This window comes from Conger conger, chromosome 6 (genome assembly GCF_963514075.1).
Source record: "Conger conger chromosome 6, fConCon1.1, whole genome shotgun sequence".
NCBI lineage: Eukaryota > Metazoa > Chordata > Actinopteri > Anguilliformes > Congridae > Conger > Conger conger.
The window spans coordinates 52,296,802-52,316,807 of record NC_083765.1 but is presented as its reverse complement, the minus strand read 5'-3'; the positions used below and the strand labels follow the sequence as shown (position 1 = coordinate 52,316,807).

General features: G+C 44.9%; 1 protein-coding gene and 1 non-coding gene across 2 annotated transcripts; both read right to left on the bottom strand.

Annotated features, from left to right (window-relative positions):
• Nucleotides 1-507: 507 nt before the first annotated feature.
• trnaq-cug (transfer RNA glutamine (anticodon CUG)) lies at nt 508-579 on the bottom strand. The gene has a single exon. It is a non-coding gene; the product is annotated as a tRNA-Gln (tRNA).
• Nucleotides 580-2,156: 1,577 nt separating this feature from the next.
• On the bottom strand, nt 2,157-19,915 carry sntb2 (syntrophin, beta 2). Its single transcript, XM_061245958.1, has 7 exons — nt 18,932-19,915; nt 10,755-10,998; nt 9,638-9,824; nt 6,575-6,717; nt 5,946-6,142; nt 5,047-5,237; nt 2,157-4,518 (listed from the first exon to the last, which is right to left on the bottom strand). Exons 1-7 carry the CDS (start codon nt 19,659-19,661, stop codon nt 4,426-4,428), a joined length of 1,785 nt encoding a protein of 594 aa, XP_061101942.1. The 5' UTR covers nt 19,662-19,915; the 3' UTR covers nt 2,157-4,425.
• Nucleotides 19,916-20,006: the final 91 nt, after the last annotated feature.

The following is a 20,006-nucleotide window of genomic DNA, read 5'->3' as shown; positions in this document are numbered from 1 at the left end:
ACCCCACTCGCGCAGCGCTGATTACAGTATAGCCTATGTATAGCCCTGATTAAGTATAATCCAGATGTTAAATTGTCTTTACATAGGCTCAATTTAATACGCTGTACACCATAAGAAACTGATGCTATTGGGTGTAATTGTATGTCTGGTTTTTGCACAAGCTAAACATTTTTTTTAGTATGATAAAATGTTTTGTCTTAAATCATGTTAGGATTCGTAGTTAAAACTGCTCTAGATTTTCTTCTGAGTGGTAACTAATGGAATTACGTCTAAATAGCTTACAGTCTTTATAAGACCATTACGAACGTGGGCGCTTAGAAAATGTTCGACTATTGCCATCTACCGACAGACGAAAAATCCACTTCATTACTGCTCTATAAAACGAAGACTTTTTAAACTAAGTAATCTAAACACAATTGACTGTGTTTACGTTCTCATCCACATGTGTATTGTCCGGTGAACGCCCGTTTATATATAGCGTAAAGAATTATATTTTAAACAAAAGCCAGGTTCTACCGAGATTTGAACTCGGATCGCTGGATTCAGAGTCCAGAGTGCTAACCATTACACCATAGAACCTGTTACATGAGAGAAAAAGCCTCTTGAGCTTGTAATATTATTTACGTTAAATGTCAAGTTAAACATATTGTTATGTTTATAAGGATTGAGATTCTGTGGTCAACGTTGTCATTTCCTTGGGAAACCCTTTCTGGCATTGATATAGTCTGCATGTGTGCGGCACATTGGCAAACCTGGCAAATAAGTTGACCTACATAATTGACATCTATTTGCGCACTTTATTGTGTTGTAGATTTCATTTTAAATGGATAAAATGGCCATTTTTGCCCATCAATCAACACTCAATAACCCATAATGACATAGTGAAAACATGTTTTTAAGCAAAAGTATACAAAAACATTCAATTTTAACATGATCCTTGATGAAAATACAAACAAGAGAACAACAATACTGTACATAAAGCATACAGTATTAACAGAAAAACTAGATTGTGTGCAATGTACATTATTTTGAGAGAGCATTCACAAGCACGCCTTTGCCCCCACACACCGACGCATGTATACATGTGCGCGCGACTGTACCCATCCCTAGCCTAATTCCTCGCCAAGAAGGCATACTCAATTTCATCCTCTCAATTTCAGACTCTGACCTCATCACAAATACAAAAGTTTTTGGATGGGGTCAGATAAATAGTCAGTGAGACTGTTCAATGATAAAACCCCTGTGTAATGGAACGCGCGTCATGTGGCACTGCTATTGGCTCTAGTCGGAGTGCAAGAGCGTACTGGTATTACGTTCAGCCTGGGCCTGCGTACAAAACACCTTTACCCCGACCCATCTGCATAGTGGAGGCTACCCGAACGAAGTCAAGAATAGCACCTAATTATAAGCAAAATCAATTATTGTTGAATCAATATTTTAGTGGAGCTCCTTCCATGGTCTTTGTATGAATGCTGAGCCATTGGAGAATCTTGCAATCCGCGAAGATGTTTCCCTTCGCTCTGTCAAGACTTGAATAGTGCAAAAAAAGTTATTGTCAAAACGTACATTTAACTCAATAGTTTCAATGTGCATATACAGTACATTTGTTATAAAAGGCGATTGGAATTCAAATTCCAGTTCTACAGTCTTTAATACTTCAATTTCCATTCTGCCCATTTTAAAGTAAGGAACACTCAATGATCACCTTATTAGGTAGACCTGTACACCAGCTTGTTAATGCAAATATTTAATCAGCCAATCATGTGGCAGAAACAAAACACATAAATACATAAAAGCATGTTGACATAGTCAAGAGGTTCAGCTGTTTTTCAGACCAAATGTCAGAATGGGTAAGAAATGTGATCTAAGTGACATTGTCGGTGGAATGAGTATTGGTGCCAGACAGGGTGGATTGAGTATCTCAGAAACTGCTAATCTCCTGGGATTTTCACACACAACAGTCTTTAGAGTTTGGAGAGGATGGTGTGAAACACTAAAAACATCCAGTCAGCAACAGTTCTGTGGGCAAAACCTCTGAGTGGATAGGCAACAGCCTCTGTGTGTGTATTGTAATTTAATCATAATTGACCACAAATCTGACTGAAATAGGCCTACACAATATGAAAACAAATAAGGATCAAACAAGGAAACAAGGATTAAAAGTATCATTTTATTCATAATATATTTACATTTGAGAATACAACATAAATGAGGCATATGATTTATATATCTTAAGAGTGCGCATAAGAGATAGCAACACATTTCGGGAGCACATCCCCCCTACGATTAAAATATCTGATTGTGGAAAACGCAAGCTGCCTGAAGTATCAAACTTTGGTTCATAAAGGCTTTCTGAAAGGGGAGGTTGAAACTACGCCTTGCCACAAGACAAGCCTGGTCTGAATGAACACATAAGAGTGGAAATAATATTTTCAAAAGTCAGAGTATGGCAGTTTGGCTTGTTTTCCATGCCTTGGAAGCTCGGAGGATTGCTGAGATACATTCACGGGCGCCATGGTCCATACCAGGGGAAAACCCAGACTGTGGTTCTGTGGATGTGGCCTGGTGAGACCATGGCAGCAGGGACCCTACACAAACAAGTAGTGGTAGAGTACACTAGCATTTTCGTTTCTCCTGGGACTTCCTCGCCGTTAATCCTAACCAAACGGGTAAGGGACTGATTGTCGAAGAAGAATGCACTACGATATAACTTGTGTCCAAATTTCTTTACATTTTTGCAGAAGATTTACTGTGTTGCATTGCAAAAAAAAGAGCATTTACTGCAATACTAAAAGCAGTCAAGCTTCAAGGTTTTGAAGCCAAAGTCCTCAAGTCCAGAACTCTCAAACCACTAACTATAGCACATCCTGGTCCAACTCTGGACAAAGACCCTTTCTTCCACTGTTCATCGTTTCTGGAGAAAGGCAAGAACCAGCATGGCTGAATCCAGTTTTGACCGTATGACAATGTAACAATTTAGGCATCTAGTTAAGAGGATCTGACAATAAGCACTTGGACATGCTTTCTCTATGCCCTTCCAGCGGGGGTCGGGGGCGGACAACTAAAGTTTTGCGTTCATGACATTTCTGTCATTATATTCATTCAGGTTTTACTGGGAAGTGCTTCAAAACACATTATACAAAAGCTTCAAAAGTCTAATTTCAATCCAACAAGGTCTAGTTCCACATGTCTATATACAGTACTAAATGCTGATAAATTCTCATAAAAGCTTGGTTTGAGTTTAGTCCTCTTTGGAAATATATAAGAATGTCCCTTAGTCTATATTGACAAGGACCATAATGCAAGCGGGTCAACTCTGCTGATAAAAATCACAGAACCACAACAATCTTGGGTCAGACCCTGCAAATAAGTTGCCTTCAACTGAAATATGTTGCTGTTCTGTGAAATCAATGGACAACATAGTTCCCTCCCCGGCTCACGAGGACCTGAAACATTTCAAGAGACCACAAGGGTGCAATGCTGTTCCGAGAAGAAGCCACAGGCTTTCCACCATGATGGTAAGTGACATCGGAGTGCAGCTACATCTCCCACCTATAGGTGGCGGCATGTTAAATAATCAACCACGTGATCCTTCTGCCAATGCCCAGAATGGCTGAAAAAGTAGAGGAAACTGAGCCGTTACCATTGGCATTATTATTATTATTATTATTATTATCATTATTATTATTTTATTTTTTTCTTGAAATAAATGACTTCAGTCTCCCTACAGCAGCTTTGGGGTTTGTAGAGCTTAGCTCTCCAGGGTGGCACTGTAGTTGGAGCAAAGAGGAAGGGCCGGTCTCTATCCCATTTTCCTGCCTCTCTTCTGAGCTTCAGTCATTCCCTCGCTGGGGATATGGATCAGTGCACTAATCTCTGTTACAATACACAGAAATTGGATTACTGCTGTTCGGGGCAGGGGGCTGGGTCTGAGGGACACTGGACATGAATGGGAAATGTAACCGTAACCCCTGTGGGGAATAGTGGAGCAGACAGCTTCTTTTTTTCTTTTCTTTTTTTCACTCCTGATTTTTCCCATGCTCCTGACCCGGTTATGGTTCTGAATTCTTCCCAACGCCATCGATTCTCAGGTCCTCCAATCTACGCCGTGCAGAACATGAAAAGCAACCAAAAAACGATCTACAGAAATAGATCTGTACACACGTTAAAAAAAAAAAATGTATGCGTAATATCATTACTATTATTGTGCATAATATTCAAAAGCTTTCTTTGTTTTAAAACTATGGCCTCTGGACACATAACACTGTCTCTTCAGTCTTCTTTTTGTTTCCTCGACTAAATAGAAAAGGCACGTTTGGCTATCCTGATAGAAACAGGAACTATGGGTAATGTGGGAAAGATGTGGTTGGTATGACACCACAGGAGACCGTCGGATTATGATAAATCACCATCCCCCGCCCGCCCTCACGTCAGCAGTCCCATGCGTGTCAATTTCGCAGACAGGAAGGAATGTAGGACGAAGACCACCGGCTTGGGATTTGAGTGCAGATCAAAGACCTACGTGGAGGAAAGAGACCGAGAAAGAGAGAAAGAGAGAAAATTGGATTAAGAGACGATTATTATCATCACTAGTTCCACAACCAGCATCGACGCAGATACTTGGGAGACATTCTGAAAGCAGTGCTGTAAAACTTGGACTGAACAGCGAGAGCCAGAATGAGCGAAATCACTGGTGCACATACACTATAAGGACGAATAAGTTCCAGGATTTTGTGCCAGAATTTCTGCTCTTAATTATTGAAATAGCTCAGTCACATCTTGATGTGACATTTGTATAAGCACCAGCAAGGGACTGCAAGTGTACCCTTGTTCAAGTACAAGAGAAGACCAGCATCGTCTAGACCGGTCAGAAAACTAAAAACCAAAATTTATTGGAACAAAAACCAGCACACAGACCGGGCCGGAGTTGTGCACCCCTCAGCTAAATAATTAAGGCACAGACTGATAAAGATTTTCTTATTCCATCTGCACTATACCTGCACCCCGTTTCCCCAAACCCCCCAAAAAATAAGCGCGACGCCATACCATCTCCCCCTCGGACCCGCCAAAGTCCAGGAAGAGGTTCCGGACTCCGTCGTCGCCCGACATCTTCAGCTTCTCGAAAGGGTAGCGGACCAGAACAGCGCCCCCCGCAGCCTCCCCGGGGTCGCGCGTCACGGTGAAGCCGCGCTCGTAGTGCAGCGTGAGGCGAACGTCCTGCCTGTTCAGAACGCAGCCTGCGGGGAAGGAGAGGGGGGTTTAGGAAGTGGAGCAGACTGTGCTCTCCGTGACACCAACGCAGCACAGACAGCTACAAGCCTGTTGTATACTCTCAACAGGTGAGTGTGCTGTATGGCCTCGAACTGTGTGTGCGTGTGTGTATGTGTGTGTGTGTGTGTGTGTGTGTCGACAGTGGTGTAGCGTGTGCGCTGCTCTTCAGGAGTAGGTACTTTGATATGGTGAGATAAGTGAGGAGCATTCTCTTACAGCAAACACTTAAAACACCCCCCCCCCCCCACCCCACCCTCACACCCTACATATCAACACCGAACACACCCAACATATCACCACCCCCAACCCCCCCACCCTCACACTCTACATATCACCACCCCCGACCCCCCCACCCTATATATCAACACCCCCCACCCTCACACCCTACATATCAACACCACCCACCCCCCCACCCTACATATCAACACCTCCCACCCCCCCACCCTCACACCCTACATATCACCACCCCCGACCCCCCCACCCTCACACCCTACATATCACCACCCCCGACCCCCCCACCCTCACACCCTACATATCACCACCCCCGACCCCCCCACCCTACATATCAACACCTCCCACCCCCCCACCCGTGCAGGAACATACCAACAGACACCCCCCCCCTCCGTGCAGGAACATACCAACACACACCCCCACCCCCCCGTGCAGGAACATACCAACGGACACCTCCTTGATGAGCTCGGCGGCAGCGTGCCCCCCCTGCACCAGCGCGCGGGTCCAGGAGGACAGGTCCCAGTGCGTCTCCACGCGGAACACGTGCGACTCGATGCCCTGCGCCGTGCCAGTCCGAGTGGCGAACACCAGGTCCGCGCCCAGCGCCGGAGAGCTGCGGGCGCTGCCGGAGTGTACCAGCCTGCGGGGGCCACGGGGGAGGGGGGCACAGTGTTACCGCCTATAGGCAGTGATGGTTGGACATGAATAGTAAAAACATTTGTCTATTCTATTTCTAACCAATAAACAGCAAGTATGATGTCAGCTTCAGAAGCTGGAAAAATCTATTTTTGAACTATTTCATTTTTTCTATGAGTAGTGGTATTGGTCCTGTTCCCTTATTTTTTCAGGAACTTGCGCTCTCTCAGGAACATAGGTAGAGCAGACTACTTGAGGTACGGACAGAACAGAAGGTTCAAGGTACAGACAGAACAGACGGTTTGAGGTACAGACAGAACAGACGGTTAGAGGTACAGACAGAACAGACGGTTAGAGGTACAGACAGAACAGACGGTTAGAGGTACAGACAGAACAGACGCTCATTCGGGGACACAGTGAGCCCTCAGAGTCTGACCTGGTTGCCAGGAGCGGATGCGTCAGCAGAGGGGAGGCCCAGGTTTCGCGGGTCCAGGGCACCGAATCAAACAGGAGGATGTCTTTATCCGTTAGCGCCATGACAACCGGCCGGTATTGGTGCCGCCCGCCTTCCAACTGCACCTGTTCACACGGACAAGAAAGAATGAGCACTGCTTTCCTGTGCGTGTATGTTTTTGTGGACATACAGGACACAAGACATTATTTATAATAATAACACTTTGATAGGGTTATTCAGCTCATTGCACTGTGTGGAAGTGAGTCCACTCTGCCAGCAGAACTATTCTGAGAATAGAATTTTGTAGAAACATCCTACAAGTACAAAGGAAAACAGCTAATAATGCATGCATGGTAGAATTAGGCCACTATCCCTTAATGATTAATATCCAAAAGAATGCATTAAAATTCAAGTCCTCAAGACATACAGCAATTTAAGGCAATATAAGCCCTCATGAAAATCAGTCATGAAGAGTCTCTTAAGTCTGCTGGTAATGAAGCGGACTAACCAATTAACCCAACTAACCCAAAACACTTACCAGCTTGCTAACAAATCAAAGAACACCAAGTTATGAAATTGACCAAAATCTCTGATCTGGAGTGTTGGGATGATGTAACCAAACACAAAACAGATTGTCATCGGACTACAATGGCTGGGTATGACTTTCTCGGTCAGAGATACAAAGCAGAGGTTCCACAGATGATTAATGTTTCGGCAGATGGTTGGCTGGTAAGGCCAGTGGTTATTTAGATATTCACATGGGACCAGTGGCACTGAGTTAACAGTGCCAGCGGGGTTAGTTACATCCTTTGGGACCAGGGAGGTCCGTATGGTACTGCTGTTGTTCGGTGCATGGAGCACACTAGTGGTAAGTGGAGGGTGTCTGATGGGGGTAATGAGAGGGGTGGGTCTGGGATGCCGTAGTGCCTTCTGGAGGTATCATGGGCCCAACTCAACAAAACACCGGTGAAGGAAGGTGCCCACTTCACAACCCCTGTGAAATGCTTGCATTAGCCCCCTTTTGGCTGATGTATAATATTATAGTTTGTTGCCTGGATATTTGGTTGGTGGGAGCCATACTCAGCTGGGCCTTTCTGCACAGCCCACTAATTATAAGCACAAGGAAGTGAACATCATGTCCTGTGTAATGTAAAAAAAAAAAAAAAAGCATAGCAACCACACGCTTGCAATTGTAATTGGCATGGTTACCAAAGGAACAACAGCTATGTGGTCACTAGGACAGGAGAGGTTGAAACCGATGGAAGGAAAATATTCAGAAATTAGGACACATTACTTTAACAAATACTTACAAATGAGGAAAAAACAAATCCTGCTAGTAGAAGGGCAAACAGCTTAGAGTGAGCACTTTATTAAGTATTTATTAATAAAAACCTTTTTACTTCTACTGCTGTAGCCTATCTACTTAGAGTTATGATGCGTTGTGTATTCAGAGATGTTCTTCTGCATACCGCAGAAGTGTAATGTGTGGTTATTTGCGTTACTGCCACCTTCCTGACAGCTCTCATTAACAAGGCGTTCCTGTCCACAGAACTGCTGCACACTGGATTTTTTTTTGGTGTTTTGCACCATTCTTTGCAAATTCTAGAGACTAGTGTGCGTGAAAAACCCAGGAGATCAGCAGTTTCTGAGATACTCAAACCACCCTGTCTGCCACCAATGATCATTCTACGGTCAAAGTCACAAGTCACTTAGATCAATTTTTTCCCCATTCTGATGGTTGATGTGAACATTAACAGAAGCTCCTGACCCGTATCTACATGATTGTATGCATTGCACTGCTACCACACAACTGGCTGATTAGATAATCGCATGAATAAGTAGGTGTAATAAAGTAAAAATGTTCCTAATAAAGTGCTCGGTGAGTATATGTATGCATGTACAGTATGTATGTATGTATATATATATATAGGGCATTGACAAAGTCATTGTTATTTTAGCTGTTTACCATGAGATATTGGAGTTGGAAGTAAATAATTAATGAGCTCAATATTAAATTTTCATGCCAATAAAGCATTTTGAATTTGAATTTGACAGTGCGTGACAGATGTGAGATACAGCAACAGAGAGAGAGAAAAGGAGAAAGAGAAAGAGAAAGAGAGAGAGAGAGAGACCACATAAGAGGAAAAACAGAGCATGCTGCACATTTGTGAGTGAGGGATAGTATGTGAACATGTGTGAGTGTGAATGGGTGTGTGTGTGTATATGTAATGTCCACAGGGCCCACAGGAAGTGCTTGACACAATAGAGCTTTCCTGTTGCTTTTTGGTCTCACAGCACTTCCTGTCTTTCCCCTTGCCGAGTGTCTGTTACACATGACCCTAACACAGCACAGCATGGAGGCGAGCCACACCACAAAGCAGCGTAGCATCACAATCAAAGGGTAGGCAGTGCATATTTAAGTGGGTGCACGTACTGTATACGCTGGTACACACAAAGATAATTAAGTATGTGTGAGCAATAGAGAAGGGTGTCCATTCCATTTTGCTGATACCGATGCTAAAACAATCATTTTAAATGCTGGTGCTTGAATAGATACCTTTTTTTTAATTTTTTTTTTATAAAGAGCAAATGGCAACAGTAAAGTAGGCCTTTCTTTATTGCAAAGTCAAAGACAAGTAACTATTTCATTGTTTTATTTGTCTAAATCAGCCCTCATCAAATCCAAATTCACCCCTAGTTTTCTTTTCTCCTTGGTAATTCGCTGAGAGATACCGATTGGCCAGACTGTCTTCACGCCTGACTCCCAGGTAAAGAAGAGTGTGGAAAACCAGCAGTTCTCAGACCGTGACTTGATGACCCCGGGTCTAAATGACAATTCATCCCTATAATTCATACCGTTTTTCTACCATTAGCCAGCTTGTTAACGGTTCCCTGCTGTCGCTGACCGAGTGGAGCGAGCGTGACATTAGCTGACAAAGGCGAGCGGCACATAAACGAGGCACTGAACTCCAATAGGAGCCCGTCGTAAGGGAGCCAGAGCCACAGTGACAGCCCAGAGCGTGTGTGCGCTACGCGCGGGCGTACCTGCTCCGCCAGCCAGCCGACGTGTCGCAGGGGGCGCTGGGTGTTGGCACTGACGCGGGCGAGAGCCTGGGGCAGCAGCGCCGCGATGTTGGCGTGGATGGCGCTGAACCAGGAGTGAGCGCTGGACGAGTCCTTACAGCGCAGCACCAGCGTGTGGCGCCCGTCCGGAGAGAGCAGCTCCAGCAGCCTGCGGGGGGTTAGCCTTCATCATTACCATTATCGTTACCATCATCACCACAACCATCACCATCACCATTACCATTACCATCATAATCATCATCACCACAACCATCACCATCACCATCACCATTACCATCATAATCATCATCACCACAACCATCACCATTACCATTACCATCATAATCATCATCACCACAACCATCACCATCACCATTACCATTACCATCATAATCATCATCACCACAACCATCACCATTACCATTACCATCATAATCAACACCACCACAACCATCACCATCACCATTACCATCATAATCATCATCACCACTACCATCACCATTACCATCATCATCACCACTACCATCACCATTATTACCATCACCATTACCATTACCATTACCATCATAATAATCATCATCACCATTACCATCATAATTATCATCACCACAACCATCACCATCACCATCATCATCACGACAACCAATACCATTACCATTATCATTACCATCATAATCATCATCACAACAACCATCACCATTACCATCATAATCATCATCACCACAACCATCACATCACCATTACCATCATCATATTACCATCACCATTACCATCATCATCACCACTACATCATCATTATTACCATCATCATCATCATCATCACCATCCTCACAACCACCATCATCACTACCACCATCATCATCACCATCATCACCACCATCACCATCATCATCATCACCATCATCACCACCACCACCACCATCATCATCATCAACCATCATCATCATCATCATCATCACCACCACCACCACCACCACCACCACCACCACCACCACCACCACCACCATCATCATCATCATCATCACCATCATCATCATCATCATCATCATCATCATCATCATCCTCCCCACCATCATCATCATCATCACCGGTCTCTCACCGGTTCTCCAGGTCGGGCATGGTCATGTTCCTGCTGATGAAGCACATCTTCAGGGAGAGGACCTTCCGGTCGCGGCCCCCGTAGTGCTCCCTGCGGTCCTTGGCCCCGGCCCCGGCGTGTTTGGGGGACCCTGAGTCCTCGCTGCCGCTCAGGCTGGGGGACTGCGGCCGCACCTCGTCCCACGGGAGGTCAGCCACCAGAGAGGGCTTCTTGAGGAGCGGGGACACCTCCCGGATGTATTTCACTGAGGGAGAGACAGAGAAACGAGGCAGCTGAGTATACGCTTCTTCATTAAAGGCCCACACGCACCAGTGTTCTCTTCCTAGTTTTAGAATCTAAAACGCCCACAAAACGTTCACAAAGGGCAGTGATGTAGGATTTTTATTTTCTTTTTAAGTCCCTAGCCCAGCCCCCAGAGCCCAATTCCCCCTCCCCCTCCCCCTCCGCCTCCGCCTCCTGTGGTCAGCTCTCTGTGTTAACATTTAGCAACGTCATCCGATAATTATGCAAAAACACACGTCATGTCACGTGGGAAATTGCTTAACAAAAAGCTTGGGAAAATAGCAAAATACGCATACTGGAAATTGTTGGATCAGTATGGAACACAAAACCAAAGCTCCAGGATGATATGAAAAATAAAATAGAAAATATATGCATCTGGGCCCTAATCGCTGGGCAGTACTGTAATGGTGGGGGGGGCAGATCAGACAGGATCTCAACATGGACATGAAATCAGATTTAACATGAATCAATAATAACAGAAAAGAGACAAGAAATGGGTCCCTCTAAGACACAGTTCGTCACACTTTGACAGCGCTTGAACAGCATTTTTATAATGTATGCAATTAAAATTAAAGTGTGACTTTCAGAATACGGAAAAATTCCACCACTGTCTCCAATGAACAAAACCCCAATTTCCATTTGCAAGTGACTTTTTGGATGCCGCCAAAAAGCACAGCAAGAGACAAACAAAACAACTCACACAGGGACTAAAAGAACAAACCCCATACAGTGGGAAAAACACTTCAATCCCCACACAGCGAGGGGTATATGCACTAAGAAAAAGCAGCGAGCTTATTGTGCAACAGTCGCTAACGCCATCTGTGGCTAGTGGGTGACTCACTAAATCTTATAAAAGACGGCAAAAGATGACTGTTATCCTTGCAAAAGCGGGGTGCACAAAATACTAAAAAGAGGGGTGGAAGAACTGTGACATATATTACATGTTAAAAAGTATATTACATGTTAAACAAAAAGTTATAGTATTTGTATAAAATAAAACCAACTTTTGAGCATAATACAAGACACTGCCTATACTGCATAACTTAAGGACAGCAATAACAGCAGTAACTTCAAAAGAAAAAAAAAGAGGATGTGAAACCTATACATTATGCAAATCCTCACTACTTTTGCACCGTGACGACCATGTACGACTGAGTAGAATTACTGTAGACTGTACTCTCCACAAGTCCCCCTGTTGCCCCATCTCTCGGTGTAAGTTCACACACACGCACGCACAGAGCCATTAGCTTTCCCAACCCCTTCCGTCATCGCCGAGCACTTCCAGCAATGACATCATCCCCGTACAACAACCTTTACAGCAAGATGACCGGCCTTGGGTCCAAACAGATGGCGAATAAGTGCGTGTGTGTCCGTGTGTGTGTGTGTGTGCGTGTGCACATGTGAGTCACTCAAATCTTTCCCAGAAAGTACCCCACTTGACTAGGTTATATCAGCCTGACGCTGGCTCCTGGGATCGGGGGGGGGGGGGGGGGGTCTCGTTTTTCTCCCGTATGCAGACCTTCCAGATTGAAGAGCCCGCTTTGCGGGGAGAAGACAGACGTGCTCAGGGCAGAGAGCAGGAGCCAGGATGAAAAACAAAATGGAGTCCTCTCCCTCCACAGCTGCGTCGGATACATCTGAAGGTGAGGGAGATGAACAGCCCCCCGATCCCTCAGCGCGGTTTAAAGGGCCCCAGAGAGACCCGACGCCGCTCCACTTCTGCTTAATTAGGGCAGGACACACAGGACCCAGCAGCAGCGCTCCTTCTGCACCTCCCCTGCCCGAGAAAACAGCTGAGTCTGTCCTCCCCTCCCGGCCCCTCCCGTCTCCCCCGAACCCCGCTGTGGTTTCCCCTCCGCCCAGAACACAGCCCCCCTGCTCCCCGCCTCACACCCCATCCACACTGCTGCTGCCACCAGTTAACCAGAACAGTGTGTGTGTGTGTGTGTGTGTATGTGTATGTGTATGTGCGTGTGTGTGTGTGTGTGTGTGTGTGCGCGCAAGGGCATATGTGTGTGTGTGTGTATGTGTATGTGTATGTGCGTGTGTGTGTGTGTATGCGCGCAAGGGCATATGTGTGTGTGTGTGTGTGTGTGTGTGTGTGTGTGTGTATGTGTATGTGTATGTGTATGTGCGTGTGTGTGTATGTGTATGTGCGTGTGTGTGTGTGTATGCGCGCAAGGGCATATGTGTGTGTGTGTGTGTATGTGTATGTGTGTGTGTGTGTGTGCATATGTGTGTGAGTGTGTGTGTGTGTGTGTGTGTGCGCGCGCAAGGGCATATGTGTGTGTGTGTGTGTGTGTGTGTGTGTGCGTGTGTGTGTGTGAGTGTGTGTGTGTGTGTATGCGTGCAAGGGCATATGTGTGTGTGTGTGTGTGTGTGTGCGCGCATGTGGGGTCCTCACACAGCCTTTCCATGGAATGGTGCACAGTGAGGACTCTCTCTGAGGGCACTGTATATCCCAGGCACAGCTCTTGAACATGTACATACACACACGTGTGCACATATATACATACACATATGCTGTAGCTCCCACAACGTACGACGACATCCTGCCAAAAGCAAACCCTTAATTTTCGACATTTTCCAGTCCCCACATTGAAATGCAACCCGTTAATTTCCACCATTCCGCCTCTTTCGCATAAGCATTCGATCACTTACATATGTACCATCACACACAGCATATCAAAGGAAGCAGTGGCATCTCACACACCACATGCCAAATACCCCCTACTGCATCAGACACAGACACACACACACACACACACACACACACACACACACACCTTCCGTGTCTAGAAGCACAGTGCCATCCAGTGGCACATAGGCTCTCTATGCGAGCAGCCAGGTCTTCCACTCCCTTGTGGTAGTAAGGCCAAAAAACCAAGAACTAGAATGAAAACTTTAACGATGTGAGCATCCACTCTGCTGACTGATAATGTTCTGTAAATAGTCACTCGGCTATCTCATCTGCCATCTTGCAAGTGACGCCCTGTCAATTTGGATGGATTTAGATTTGCGGTCAATGATATATCATTCATGCAGCTTGAAAACAATCGCTCTGAATGTGATCCCAAAGATATCATTTGTCACCGTCGTAGTCATTATAGTTGTGGTGTGGACCCATCACACTATTAACACACTATTTTTTTTAAAGACACATTTATAGTTATCGTTGTAGTTAGCCCATATACCAAGAACAATAAATGGCACACTGATGACAGAGGAATCCTCTGTAGTCTTTGTTTCTGCAGCAAATTAATACCAGAGACACTCACACATATACTATACACACACACTCACAAACAAACACACAGTCACACTCACTCTCACTCTCACACACTCACACACACACACACACACACACACACACACAACCTGATAAACAAGAGCAGCCAATCACCAGACTTCCTGTAGAGTGTCCCACAAAGGCTCATACAGTTCCTGGCTACAGTCCTGAGCGACCCCTTACACGCTTGAGCCCTCATTTTGGGTGCTGTGCAACACGCCCTCGCTAGAAATTCCTGTTTGTAATGAACATGCTGCTGCGGTTATTATAAAAGTCTGCTTCTGACCAGTCTGGCCTGGTTTTCTTTTAAACTACCTGTGTTAGTCTGCTAGATACAATCATAGGAAAACAAAATAAATATACTGACTGACCTCACTGTGCATGTGTGTGTGTGTTTGTTTGTTTGTTAGTTTAAGTTTTTGTGTTTGTCTGTGGACTTTAAATAGTATAGTAGAAGAGAATGTTCAGAACACTGAAATTTACAGAACTCTGAATTGACGTTGAAATATATAATTTCCTAAAATGAGTGTATTTATTTCAGTTCAGCATTTGCCCAAACAATAACTGTCATATAAGGTGCACTCAAACAGGATAGCCTAAACTAAAATACCAATAGCCAAATCAGAAATAAATCCATATATTGACGTTGGCAAAGCTTGCACTCTTATGGTTGAACACCAATAGCAAAAGTGAAATTTGCAGCTTGCTTCCATCAATGGAATGCAATCTTTGCTGGATTTAAAATGATTTGCCAGCTTCTTACTTCCATCCAGTAGTGAATCTTGTTCTGGTCCTTTTTATGTCAAAGGTGGCCCTTTCCTTGTAGCAACAGCTACAGCTATTAAGATAAGTCCCATGTCTAATTTTAATATAATTTTTAAAAGATTTGCAGTTAATAATGTTACTCGTTTGCGTTTTGCAGTCGTCATTTTGTCTTAATATTATTCTTAGTTTCGGATCTCTGAGGTCTGTAAAGAAAAGGCCTGTCAGGACAGCACCCCTGCTTTGTGGAGGAGGTTTGTTTCGGATCACGGGCTGTTCCTTCCTTTCTCCACACATTCAACTTTCAATCACTTTGGTAAAGGTTTATTTTGGCTTCATCTATCCAGACAACTTTGTTCCAGAACATCTCTGTATTTTTGGCTTCTTCTAATGCGTACCTTTTGCATCTTGCGACAGATGAGAGCTCTGCATCCTCATATTTTCACCTCTGCCCTCTGGGGACTGCTGATGATGGCACTGACTGTTATTTTAGGGTTCCTCACAAGTTTAGGATTTGTCTGTCATCAACTGTAGTCGTCTTCCTCGGCCTGCCTGTACCGTGTTTATTTCTTAGTCCACCAGCTCTACTTGACATACCCAGTTTCCATGGTATCCTTCTTCATTCATTCTTCTGTTTCTGTCTGGGGGTTTTTTATTTTTTATTTTTTGCCTTCTGACTTCAAATTCCATCGCCATAGGTGAAAGCAAAAACGTAAACCAAGACTAGCAGCTCACTTGTGTGCGAACAACCCATGCAAATGAAACATCTGAGCAACAGTTAAAAACGGTTAGTCATTTATTAACTTCATTTTGCACAGCTGAAAACAGGAGTACTCAAGACCAAAAATAAACATCAGTTTCTGTAGAATAGCGACATATGTAAATACCATGAGATAAAAGAAGATTTTTGGCACTTTTGTCTCATATTCATCCTTTGATCTCAAATGCCTTAAGTATAGCAAAAATAAAGAATTCACTCTACTGTTTTCACACTTTTGGAGGGCAATGTACATAGTGCATCTTTATTGAGTGACGGATGTTGTGTTGTTATCAATGGGCTTGCAGCCAATTGCAGCTTTGAGTCTTTACAAGCTTTGCACAATTTGGGCAGTTTATCCCATTATTACTGGCAGAACCTCTCAAATTCTCTCAGATTAGATGGGAGGAGTCTGTGAACTGCCATCTTCAGGTCTCTCCACAGATTTTCTATAGGTTTAAGTCTGGGCTTTAGTTGGGCCACTCACGGACAATCAGAGACTTGTCCCGAAGCCACTCCAGTGTTGTCTTGGCTGTATGCTTTGGGTCATTGTCGTGCTGAAAGGTGAACCATCGCCCTAGTATCACGCACTCTGGAGCAGGTTTTCTTCAAGGACCTCTCCATATTTGGCTGCTTTCATTCTTCCTTGAATTCTGACCAGTCTCCCTGTCCCTGTCACTGTGAAGCACCCCCATAGCATGATGCTGCCACCACCATGCTTCACCGTAGGGATGGTATTAGCCAGGTGATGAGCAGTGCCCGGTGTTCAGACATAGTGCTTGGGGTTCTGCCCAAAGAGTTAAATTTGTCTCATCAGACCAGAGGATCTTTTTTTTTTTCCCTTTGCATTAAATTAAATGCCGTTTGGCAAACTTCAAGCGGGCTGTCATATGCATTTTATTCAAGAGTGGCTAGCCACTCTACCAGGGAGTGCTGCCGAGATGGCCGTCCTTCTGGCAGGTTCTCCCATCTCTGCAGAGTACATCTGACGCACTGTTAGAGTGACCGTTGGGTTCTCGGTCACCTCCCTGACCAAGGCCCTTCATGCCCGGTTACTCAGTTTGGCCAGACAGCCAACTCTAGGAAGAGTCCAGGTGGTTCCAAACTTCCATTTCACAACAGAGGCCACTGTGCTCGACACATCTCAAGGATAATGAAAGCAAACTGGATGCAACTGACCACAATTTGGACTGCACCAGCAGTCAGAGTCTGAAAACTTTGTGTAAATGTGAGATTTCATTTTTTCATTTTATTTTTATATATAAATTTGCAAACATTTCTAAAAACATGTTTTCACTTTGTCATTATAGGTTATTGAATACAAACAATTTTATCAGTTTAAAAGTAAATCTAGAACACAACAAAGTGTGCAAAAAGTGAAGGGGTCTGAAGACTTTATCAAGACTTATAAAGACCACTTTATTAGGCAAACCTGTGCACCAGCTTTTTAATGAAAATATCTAATCAGCCAATCGTGTGGCAGCACCTCAATGCATAAAACCATGCCGATGTGGTTCATTTGTTGTTCAGAACAAACATCAGAATGGGGACGAAATGTGATCGAAGTGACTTTGACCATGGAATGATTGTTGGTGCCAGACGGTACCTGGGACCACAACAGTCTCTAGAGTTTACAGAGAATGGGGCAGTGAGTGGCAGTTCTGAGGGTGAAAATGCATGTTTAATGAATAAAGACTAATCACAAGTAACAGTGTTATGCATAAGATCATGTCTGAACACACACATCAAACTTTGAAGTGGATGGGCTACAGCAGCAAAAGACCAATAAGTCGAAAGTTGAATAAATACCTCAAAGTGGTCACTGGGTGTATGTATCAGAAATGCACTTTGAATTTCCTTAATAGCTTCGTTCATGCGTGCCCTGGGGGTGGGAGCAGAGCCCTGTCGGCTACCTAATGAATAACTAAAAGCTCATTTAAAATCAATTCAGGGGCGAGCCGCATTTCCACTGGTATTCGGATTAGAGATGTCAAACTTCATTTCGACAACAGCTGCGGTCAGGCGTATGTCACTTTCAGAATATAAAGACAGCAATGAGGTCGACCAATAACAAACACAAAAGCTCATCACGCATCAGTGTGTCAGACTAACAAACGAGCACCCGAGAGATTCCTTCCACAAATCCGCGCTTTCTTCTTCGGGGGGGGGGGTTATTGAATGTAATTCAATTATGGTCTTGTACTATTCAACGTAGCCTATTTTTCTGCCCTGGCAAAGATGCAGTTACAGTGAAACATTACGGCCTTCTGTTCAAAATAAAATGGGGCGACGCGTGGTCTGTGGGGCAAGCAGTCTCTTCCTGAGAATTTTCATTTCCGAGAAACTGGTTTCTTTAGAAGGGTAACTTAAGCCACATGAAAGTTCCGAAAAAAACAAAAACATCATAGGCCGCTGAAACAAAATTGGGGTAATCGGTGCAGACTGACAGTAGGTTAATCTCTCACAAATCGCCAGTAGTGGCCGTTTAAAAGTAAGTGTTGCCCAGTACATTTCCGTTTTCTTTCCGAGCCCGCGGGCATGAAACCAAGCGTTAAGCTGCCGCTAACCTTTTTCTGTATCTTACGTTATGTGTTCCAAATGATTGCATTGAGAGCCGGGGTAAAAATCTGATATGAAATATGGTAGGCTACAAAATGCGCCGCCCCCTCCCCGGAGTCTCTTAACGCTTATCCGCAATTATTCGTTGAATTTGCCTCGAATACGAAGAAAAACAGCATCTCAAATTCCCCTCCATCCACATAAGCCACCGGAATCTGTGGGTTAGGCTAGGCTACAAACTGGTTGTTAGACTACTGTAAAAAATGTATAGGTTCGCTGGTTCTTCTGCAATATCTTTCTCACTGTAGCGATCTAGCAATTGCGATTGCAATTTAAATAAACTGATGTCATTTAAAAAATGCTACTGAGGTTTTGCTTATTGGTTTAGAAAGAGCCTATTATTTAGGACCAACTACTTCTGGGAACTAGGATTCAAGTTATAGCTTTGGTGCCAGATAGTGGAGCTCCAAAACTAATCAGTCCAACTCCGGCCTCTGCGAATCCCCGCGATTGCGTTCGAGAGCTTACCCTCCAGAGTCACCTCCTTGCCGGCCTTTTTAAGCGCCTGCACCGCCAGGTCGTGCGTCGCTTCCCGGAGGTCATTCCCGTTGACAGAAAGGATGGCATCACCGACCCGGAGAGCCCGGCTCTGGTCCGCTGCCAACCCAGGGAATATCTTGGAGATCAGGATGGGCATTCGGTTCTCCCGACCACCCTTTATACTAATGCCTAACCCACCCGACTCCTGCTTGACAACTCGAACTTTCCTCACCGCCTCCGATATGCTGATGTCGGGACTGATGCTCGTTTCGCCATGCCTGGAGCTGAAACTAGATCCAGGACTGCCGTAGCTGGACCCTGGGCTTCCAAAATCAGAGTTTGTCCCGTTATCGTGGGTTTGTCTGCCCGAACCTGGGCTACCGAACCCATAGCTGTTGTCATACTGTCCTCGACCGACCCCACCGCGAGCGGGACTGCTGCTTCGCCTTAATGCAGCGTGGTTCGAATGTTGCTGTGGATTCGGGGATTGGCCGCGATTCGGGTTCGGGTTTACGATTCCGGGATCATTCCCGTTCGGTACTCCGTTCCGCAGGCCTGATGGAGAGTTATATTCCACATTACACACAGGTCCACCTATCTCTGCTTCAGCCGTTAAAGTTAGAGTTTCACGGGCCAGCTCGGCCGTAACGCGAACCCAGCGGTCCCGGAGCAGAAGATCCAGTTGTCCGTTTTTGTCCGCTCGAGTCCAAACAGCCATACTGGAAGTCCAATAGCAGGCTATAGCGGCTTCAAACTAAAGTCATTCTCAACTTCTACCTCTTTTTCGGAGTGCGCACAAGCACTACACCAGGCTAAGCCACGACACACCCACATGCGCACATAATTTCGGTAAAATGGAAAGAGAGGGAGAAAAATACATTCCAAACGAGGGAGGGAAAATATTACTCTGGGATATAAACTCTCTTATTTATTCATGATGGAAATCTGAGCAGATCAGACCCCGAAGAAACAAAAAAAAAGTGAGGACACGGGAGCAGGATGACGGCGCCAACCAATGGCGAGATCCCGGAATTAGTTATTCATGATGGAGGCGGGGCGCTGG